The 10,095-nt window shown below is 35.5% G+C and overlaps 1 protein-coding gene across 4 annotated transcripts in view; it reads left to right on the top strand.

Moving 5' to 3' along the window:
- The first annotated feature begins 862 nt into the window (after positions 1 to 862).
- The window catches only part of si:dkey-121n8.8, a 16,121-nt gene continuing 6,888 nt past the window's right edge, over positions 863 to 10,095 (top strand). For 3 of the 4 annotated variants that reach the window (XM_087284610.1, XM_087284609.1, XM_087284612.1), the window contains exons 1-6: positions 866 to 1,049; positions 3,094 to 3,169; positions 3,357 to 3,470; positions 4,053 to 4,166; positions 4,253 to 6,058; positions 6,917 to 7,087. In XM_087284610.1, the coding sequence (XP_087140736.1) occupies positions 3,120 to 3,169; positions 3,357 to 3,470; positions 4,053 to 4,166; positions 4,253 to 6,058; positions 6,917 to 7,087 (2,255 nt within the window). In that variant the 5' untranslated portion in view covers positions 866 to 1,049; positions 3,094 to 3,119. Of the gene's footprint in view, positions 1,050 to 3,093; positions 3,170 to 3,356; positions 3,471 to 4,052; positions 4,167 to 4,252; positions 6,059 to 6,916; positions 7,088 to 10,095 lie in introns of all 4 variants that reach the window. The other variant, XM_087284611.1, reaches the window with a different exon arrangement.

Raw genomic sequence — 10,095 nt, 5'->3', positions numbered from 1 at the left:
ATAAAAAAAAACATATATAAAATTATATATAAATTACAAAGAAATTGCAAAGGAAAAGGATTCCAAAATTGCATACATCCTTATAACTTTTTATTTTTAAAGTATTTAGGGTTGCGATACAATGCTTAAGATTAATTTTAAACAAATAAATGTTAGGTTTATCATTAGACCATTCTGTTTGTGTACATGGTTCTTCTCAAGCAGAGAATATATAATAATGATATATAATCATTAAATTAATGAACAAATTTTGCTCCAAAGTTTTATTATTATTATTGTATATCAAAAAATATCTTTACAGGAAAACTGAATCTCTAATTTTGTAAGTTTAAATATAAGATATTCAACATCAAACCATATACCATTTGGGTATATGTGCATTAAAAAAATAAATGTTTTATCGATTCCTCCCTCTAATTCACCAAAATTGCTCGCAGATTACAGCTCTAAAAACTCTAACTTTACTGTGTCTAGCCGTATCTAACACTGTGCGTATTGTGACGTCACCCTTCCGGTGTCACAAGTACAAACAAAGTGAAAGCAGGGTTGCTATTGCAGACTTTCATTTGTATATAGAATCGCTCCAATATATTAAGAGCGAAAAATGTATAAATACAATTATTGTGGCAAAGGAGCTTAAGTTAATTGATTAGTACTCTTGCTGTTAATTGGTTAAGTTAAAATATTATCAATGTAAAGACCTCTATGTTGTATTGTCTGTTTCATTTGTTTAATTTATGTAATTTATTTTAATTTATGTTATTAGTTACTTTTGAATTTTGGATGTCATGTTAAAATTGTATATTTGTTGTTCAATAAAAAAAAAAAAAAAAAAAAAAAAAAAAAAAAAAAAAAAAAAAAAAAACAAAGTGAAAGCAGAAGTTCTCCGTCGAGTCGATCCGTTAGTCTTCATTATGGAGCCTCACAATAGTTCATAAGAACTGTTTAAAAACAAAACAGGAGTTTACATCTTTCATAGGGGTTAAATAATTATAACTCCATCAGCTTAGTCCTAATGCAGGTCTACGGTTTATAACAAGTTGATGAAGGTGAGTGAAACAGGAAACTGCGACTTCATACATGCTTTTTAGAAGAATTGCATTGCAGGCCCGTAGCCAGGAGGGGTTCGAGTGGTTCGAAAGACCGACCCCTCGTCGACAAAGGTCCAGGATTTGTTTCATAAATGATCTTTGTCCTTTTTTTTACTGCTTTGCCATAATAAATTGTGAAAATAACCCCATTGAAGAAGGCTTTAATACCTACACTGTAAAAAATGGCCGTGACTTCAACGGTAAAAAAAACTGTAAAAATGCTACTGCACAAATCTGTTACCTGGTTAACGGTAAATTTCCTTAATATATTAGGCGAATAACCGTAAATTGACTTTCCCATAATTCCCTGCATGGCACATGACATTAATATGGATGTTTTTAGTTGTTTCCCCATCATGTACATTAGAGATTTATGTTACATCTAATGTTGATAAACAAAGTTATTTCATGACTTTATTTTATGCGTGTTACCATACTGGTGTTTAGTAGCTGTGTGAATGACACTGAGCACCTTCTATATGCTAATACTGTTTTCTGCTTGTGGGAAAAGGTAAATGTGATGAGCATTGGTTCATTATATAACATCCTCATCACTACCTGCATGTGGGTGTGCTAGCGTGTCTCACTGTGTAACAAAAGATGTGTAGATATTGATCATTCAAAATACAGACATATTACCTCTATAAATTAATAAAATACGGTAATTTACTGTAAAAATGAAAAATAACTTCTTTTTAAGGGTAAAGTACTGTCAACCACAGCTGCCGTTTTTTTTACCGTAAATTTTACGGATTTATTTTTTACAGTTGAAGGATTCGGATTTCTGCTTTCCGATCCGTCTCATCATGAACCAACGTTTATCCTTTTCATCATCCTGTTTCTCAGTATTTAACTGTGAATTGATTTTAATTAATGAATAAGTTAAAATATTGCTTAATATAAGAATGTTCAGTGCATGTGCCAGTCTCTTTATAGCTATTTTCAGAAGCCACCAAACTAGGTCAGAGGTCACGGAGACCTTGAGTGGAACTGAGTGGTGAGGACTGGAAGCAACTGTTTTTATTGTTATTTCTATGAGTTAATACTGTCTAATATGTTTAAAGTGATTTTGCTATTTTTACGGTTAAATCTTTTAAAGTGATTCTACTTTTTATTCAAGATAGACTTTGTGTAGTAAGGAATTATAACTGCCTGAATGTAGATGATACCAGTTTTTAACCAGTTTTAATAAAGACGGCTGAGAGTACACTCAGCCTTGGATAAGAAACAGATTATACTTTGTGTGTGTGTTCTATTTGATTGTTGATCCGTTTCACAGGTCTGGAGTCAGCTTTAATCAGTCTAAGGGATGTCTGACGTTTATGCTTAAGATGTTCAGAATTGTGCGCACGAACCCCACGTGGAAATTTTTCTAGTCATTCTTTGGGTCAATCTGTAAACTATCCCTACACAGTGTAGCTGAATCCTGGCTGTGTGCTGGCCAGTTTGTTATTTGCCTAATAAAGACACTAGGCTAGTTTTAATTTAAAACTTTAACAGATTCACAGATTTCACAGATTTTTTTCTAATGGTATATAACACTTTTGTATTTAATTATTCTCATATTTCTTTAATCTAAGTGTTTAGGAAATGTTTTTGACACATCAAAAAGTGTGGTTTTGATGACCATCAAATAAGCTAATCCAGCTAAAGATAGTGCTTAAAATGTCTCTAAAATTCAGGATTTAAACCTCTTTATTAAATAGAAAATGAGGTGAACAACTGCAAAAAGGTCCACTTTTTAGGAAAAAAAGAATCACCTCTTTCACCAGACTGGCTGCAGGCCTGAAATGTAAATATGATTTAAATGTTTTTGATATGTTTATAAAAGTTTAACATAAACCTTTTGTGTTAGTCCTGTGGATTATATTTAGGCGAGATTCCTCGATATGTTTGTAAAACTGTTAATTTAAAAGCAATTTAACCTGGTTTATTTTTGCTCATTGACTCTTGGTACTCGTACAGCCGATTTAACGTTTCTTTGTTCTTTCTGTCCAATCAGTGGTGCAGATCAGATCCTGTTTCATAATGGACGACACACAAATATCCAGAGATGAAAATGTTTCTCCAGGATGCAGGTACTTTGAGTTTATTACACAAGTAATGGAGAGGAAAGCAAACTGCTGTGAAGTTAATGTACTGCACAAATGTAGACATTTACAGTGTACTGTTTGATTAAAAAGTGCAATTTAAAAATTTCTAATCTTATTTAAATATAATATAAATAGTGATTAAGATGAATTGGTCTGTTATTTTCTGTTATAGTTCAGTTCATCAGAAGAGATCAGATCCAGAGCCCAGCTGTGTGTCTATGAGGAGTGACCGGTCTATGAATCCTCCAAAGAATTTTAGAAGTGAAAATACACAGATTGATCTCAGGTATAAGATTTCTACTGAAGATACTGTAGAAACTTTAATGCTACAGTGTTTTAGTTGTATATTATATTATTATTTTTTATTGGTCTCTAATATTTTAACTAGTGTTGCTCAGATGAGGATACTGTTTGTAAAATGCTCAGTTTACTTTTTTGTATGAACAGTCAAATGTTTTCAATAAGAACTTCCAGGATTTGTCTTGTGAAGTTTTAGTTTCTTTCCTTGTCATCCTTGTCTAAATAGTTTCCTCTTTCCTGTGAGTAAATTACCTTTTGTTGGTTAGTGTTTACATACAAGAGCTCGACCGGGATGTGTCTGCTACTTTTTAAACAGGATAATAAAGTTAAACTATTAAAATGTAGCAGTAATGAATTTGTTCTAGATATTTGTGGTACTTGATTTTAATAAAAATATAAAGGTTCTTAACAACAAATTTGAGGTCACCTTAAGTTTTAGTTTTTTCTAGAATTGCACTTCTAGCACAATGTGAGAACAGTCAATTCTGTCTATAATTAATCTTACATTCTGTGAAAATGGCCATTTAAAGTAAAATATTTGTACTTTGTTTATTTGTATTTGATGTAGTTCATTTCATCACAAGAGAACAGAAGCAGAGGCCAGCCGTGTGTCTATGAGGAGTGACACGTTTATGAATCATCCAATAAATATGGGGAATGGAGAAACACAGTGTAATATCAGGTAAACTATTTCTTTAAAAGATTTAATCACAGAAATTAAAAAGGCAGCATGCTTATTAACTCATGTTACTATGTGGTATTTTCCAGACAAAATCTGCCGAACACATTCAGATCAAATCTGCTGAAGAAGTTTGAGTGTCTGTATGAGGGAACAGAGTCGCAGGGAAACCCAACACTCCTGAATGAGATCTACACAGAGCTCTACATCACAGAGAGTGAGAGTGGAGAGATCAGTCATGAGCATGAGGTGAGACAGATTGAGACACAATCCAGGAGATCAACAACAGAGGACACAGCGATCAAATGCAGAGACATCTTTACACCTTTACCTGGACAAGACAAAGCCATCAGAACTGTGCTGACGAAGGGAGTCGCTGGCATCGGAAAAACAGTCTCTGTGCAGAAGTTCATCCTGGACTGGGCTGAAGAGAAGGAGAATCAGGACGTCCAGCTCATATTTCCACTTCTTTTCAGAGAGATCAATCTGATGAAGGACAAAACACTCAGTCTGTCAGATCTTCTTCTGCTCTTTTTCCCTCAAACTAAAGAAATGGAAATATCCAGTGACAAATATAAAGTGCTGTTCATCTTTGATGGTCTGGACGAGTGTCGTCTTCCCTTAAATTTCAAAAGGAATAAGACTCTGAGGGATGTGACCAAAACATCATCAGTGGACGTGCTGCTGACAAACCTGATTGTGGGGAATCTGCTTCCCTCTGCTCTCATCTGGATCACCTCCAGACCGGCAGCAGCAGATCTCGTCCCCTCTGAGTGTGTCCATCGAGTGACAGAGGTACGAGGCTTCAATGACCCTCAGAAGGAGGAATACTTCAGCAAGAGAATCAGTGATCAGAGTCTGGCCAATACAATCATCTCACACCTGAAGTCCTCCAGGAGCCTCTACATCATGTGCCACATCCCAGTGTTCTGCTGGATCTCAGCCACTGTTCTGGAGAAGATGTTGAGTGAAGCAGAGACTGCAGAGATTCCCAAGACTCTCACTCAGATGTACACACACTTCCTGATCCTGCAGACCAACATCAAACATCAGAAGGACTATGAGGAGAAGCTGACAGATAAAGACATGATCCTCAAACTGGGGAAAGTGGCTTTTCAGCAGCTCATGAAAGGCAATCTAATCTTCTATGAGGAAGACCTGAGAGAGTGTGGCATTGATGTGGCAGAAGCTTCAGTTTACTCAGGATTGTGCACTCAGATCTTCAGAGAGGAGTTTGGCTTGTATCAGGGGAAAGTCTTCAGCTTTGTTCATCTGAGCATTCAGGAACATCTAGCGGCTCTATATGTGCACCTCTCCTGTATAAACAACAACAGAAATGAGTTTAAGCAAATCAACAAACCGAGTTTGTGGTCTAAAGTTAAAGACTTGTTTCAGCTCAATTCTTTAGAATGTGTTTCATTATCCAAACTGAATCAGCGAGCTGTAAATGAAGCTCTAAAGAGTCAAAATGGACATCTGGATCTTTTCCTGCGGTTTCTTCTGGGTCTGTCAGTGGAGTCTCATCAGATTCTCCTAAAAGGACTAATGACACTGAAAAGCAGATCAATGCAGAATAATAAAACAGTCGAGTACATCAAGAAGAAGATCAGGACCATCGACTCTCCAGAGAAATTCATCAATCTGTTTCACTGTCTGAATGAACTGGGTGATCATTCACTAGTGGAGGAAATACAGCAGTTTCTGAAATCTGGAAGAATAAACAGAGCCAAACTCTCTTCATCTCAGTGGTCAGCTGTAGCGTTTGTGTTGTTGACATCAGAGAAGAAGCTGGAGGAGTTTAATATTAATGAATTTGTTGCTGAAAACAATAAAACTAAAAAACAGCTAATTTTTAAGAAGCTGCTGCCCGTGATTAGAGAATGCAGATCAGTTCAGTGAGTATTATTAGCTCTGTTTTCATCGCCCTGTTTTAATGCACCCTGTTTTTATTAATGCGCAGGCCCGTCTGCTATGCCACTGTCAGTTCTGTCTTCATGTACTGATGTATTCACAGCTGCGAAATCATGTGACGTAAAAAATACCATTTTAACCAGTAGAGCTACACATAATATTATTGTTGTTGTTTTATCATATGTTTGAGAATAATAATAATAATAATAGCCCACTCATATTAACCTTTATTTTACATGTACAGAATCATGAGAAAATTATGATCTTTATTTTACGCAAAATAATCACGATTCTCATTTTAGCAAGAATCGTGCAGCTCTATTCTGAAGCTCTGCTTAAATACTGACTCCATTTTGATAACTGGTCAACAGCTGGTAGATTGAGTCAGAACAGATCAGGATATTTCTAGACAAACTGTGATTTCCAATTGAAATGTAGACATAAATATATTGTTTTTAATTGTGATTTTGTACATGGTAAACAAACAACAGATTTGTACCTGGTAAACAATTTACGCCAAGAAGGGTCACAAAGAGGCGGCTGTAATTTCGCTACATTTCTCAAATGTTTGCAAGCATTTATTAGATTATCAGACATATTTGCATGAGCGAATCCCTTCATGGTGAGTAACAATTACTATGACAATGGTAATAAATTCAGCTTTGTTTACGCTTTGTGTTCATGCACAGCCGTTTGGTCCAGACCTCTATGGTCCAGATGCAAACCAACATGAAGCAACAACACAGTTCGGTTTCGTTGGTGCTACTTGTTTGGCGTCAGCCTTGTTTGTCCCAAACTGATGTGATGTGAGAGAGTGAAGAGTGTGTCGTTGTTCTCTACAGGTTGTATGATTGTGGTCTCACAGATGAAGGTTGTGCTGCTTTGGCTTCAGCTCTAAAATCAAACCCTGAACACCTGAGAGATCTGAATCTGTCTAGGAATAGACTAAGAGATTCAGTGACTCTTCTCTCTGCTGTACTGGAGGATCCTCACTGTAAACTGGAGAAACTGGGGTAAGATTATATTTGACTTTTACATGTGAAACGCAGTATAGAGTAGATGTAAATCCATACTGCATACAAATACAGTTAAAAGATTTTTCAGTATTTAAAAAAATATATACATATATAACATAATAATAATATACACTGGTAGACCTTACTGGGCTTATTTACAGTAGAATACTTTCAACACTGTTGCCAGCTACTCACTGTAAAAGTTTGGTTACAGTAATTAACTGGCAACAGTGTGCCGTAATAGAGCAGTAGTGGTAACTAACTGGAAACTGTGTACAGTTAATTACTGTAGTGTAGTGTTACAACTTACAGCATTATACTGCATACACATTAATAGTATGTCATAGTGTTACTAAAGTTAATTAGTATACTTACCTGTTACTAAAAATAGAAGGCATAAAAATTCAGACAAATGTATTATATTGTTTTGGCAGCAAACAAATATACAACAGAAAATGTGTAACAAAATTAAGAAATCAGCAGATATAAATATCGTCTTACATATTACTGAGAGCCACAGGTCTGCACAGTAAGGCTGCGGTCACACTAACGTTTGAGCATGCGAAATTCTGTCGTACGGCACTGCGAAAACGAGTGGGATTAAATAAAATAATTAGAGATTGAAAAAGTGAGCAACTGGTCCATAGTTTAAATTTCTGTCCAGAGATGTCATGTTTTAATCTTTGATTGGTCTCAAGCAATCACATGATGTGATTTTGCAGGTCAGAGTTCTTGAACTTTCCAATGCTGCGAAGTGTGAAATTTGTCGCATTAGCTTGCATTCCAGGTCTGCAGCATTCACATTCGTATGAATGGAAGTCTACAGGGAGAAAAGTGCAGTGTGACTGGGATTTTAAGCTGTAACTTTAATTAAACACACCTGATCAAACTAATTAAGGCTCGTTAGAAATCTACAGGTAGGGATGGCTGACGTGAAACTGGCGTTTCGACACAGTGTCGAGATCCCGAAGCGCAAGTGTTTCGAAACACTGCACCGAAGCATGATCCGAAACACCCAGGTCACGTGACTAAAGTGTTTCGAAACACTTGGTCACGTGACAAAAGCGATTCAAAGCATCGATCATTTCAGAGGCGTTTCAAGACCCGGAGAATCTGCATTTGACTGGCATGATCTTTAATATAATACTATCTAGTATGGCCTAGTGGACTGTGCGTGTACACTATGGTGCTGTATTTCAAATTTATTTTGGGTTCGAATCTCGACTAGTACAAATACTCCAAAATCATGATTTTATGTATTTTAATCATGTTACTGTTTTATGGTGTAGCCTAGATAGGATACAGCTGCGGATATGCCATCAATTTAGCATCTTTTTTGTAATACTGTAAAACAATAATTCATATTTTTACAGTACTGTGATGGGTTTAGGTTTTGGATAGACGTTAATAAAATACAATGGGAAATTTAATTAATAATATAAATAATTGTTGTTAACTTCTGGCCACAACTGTATCTGATTTAGTAACAACCCTGTTTTATGAACAAAACAATACAAATTTATCTACAAGGTGTTTATTCAGATGTCAGAGCAATGTTGAAACAAAACGATACAATAACAAAGCATTCCCAACTGGTAATAAAGCATTTCGAAACAATTGCATTACCCTGGATTCGAACCCATTATTCCCACATGGTTGTCACAAACTCTAACCGCTCGACTAAACCATTTCATTATTCAGAGCTACAAAGTGGAGTTTAATACCTCAATTTGCTCAACAGTTCTTTGCTGAAGCTGCTTCAGTGCAATACAAATAAAATGACCACTAGATGTCACCGTAGAGTGGTGTTTCGAAACGTTTCGAAGCTTCGACACATTTGCTTCGATAGTTTCAGTGTTTCACGAAGCCTCGCTTTGCCCACCACTATCTACAGGTAATGTTGAAGCAGGGTGGGAACTAAACTTTGCTGCGCTGCAGTCCACCAGGAACTTGGAGTTTGACCCCCATGGTATATAGCATACTTTTAAAGCAACTGCCAACATTTATCAAAACCACATTTCCAATAAAAAAAAAACTAAATTATTTAATGATTAATTAACAAACTCAATCTAAAGCAAATCTAAAGCATTAGGAAAAGTAAACAAAGTTATAAGAAATACTGTGACATTTATTTTGCTGTGTTTAACATCACTTGGGATATATTTAAAAAAGAAATAAAATTTCAAAGAAGACTGAATAATTTTGCCTTTAAATGTATGTCATTCATATATAATACTTACCTTCCAATAAGCTCTAAATACTGTGGCATTATTTGACTCCTGAAATAGAAGGTTAAAAACATAAAAGAAGCAAAACACACACACACACACACACACACACACACACACACACACCATACACACACAGAAAGTGCTGCAGTGAAATGTGTTACTCTCTCCTCGATGCTGACCATGCATAAAAAAACTGAACAGCAAAAAACACAAAATAATTATTTTAATTTTTAAAGTTTCAAATAATTATAAAAAAGAAGCATATCAAAAGAACACACACATACTCTAGACATGGATAGAAACATGTTTGTCAAATACAGACACATACTGTCAATTCTCAATAAAAAGTTTAAAATAATTATAAAAAACAAAAATAAAGCCGGCAACATCGAAAAACCAAAGATCCAATCTTTTATCAATCTTTTATCTTTTAATCGCCTCACAGCTAGTAGGTTACTGGTTCAAGTCCTGCCTAGGTCAGTTGGCATTTCTGTGTTGAGTTTGCATGTTCTCCCCTTGTTGGCATGGGTTTCCTCTGGGTGCTCCGGTGTCCCCCAAAAGTCCAAAAACATGCGCTATCGATGAATTGGGTGAACTAAACCAAGCAGGATGAATGTTTGCTTGACTTTCTTTTACAATTTACTAATCACAAGGAATCAAATAATGTGAATCCTTTAAAAGAAATCAGCTCTCACCAATAATACACAAACAATGCCAGTCAAAAAGACTTTCAATATTTTAAGCATGAATATATTAATGACATTATTATCCAAG

The sequence above is a fragment of the Danio rerio genome, chromosome 15, assembly GCF_052040795.2.
Source record: "Danio rerio strain M-AB ecotype USA chromosome 15, GRCz13ab, whole genome shotgun sequence".
Classification (NCBI taxonomy): Eukaryota; Metazoa; Chordata; class Actinopteri; order Cypriniformes; family Danionidae; genus Danio; species Danio rerio.
This window is presented reverse-complemented; position numbering and strand designations above follow the sequence as displayed.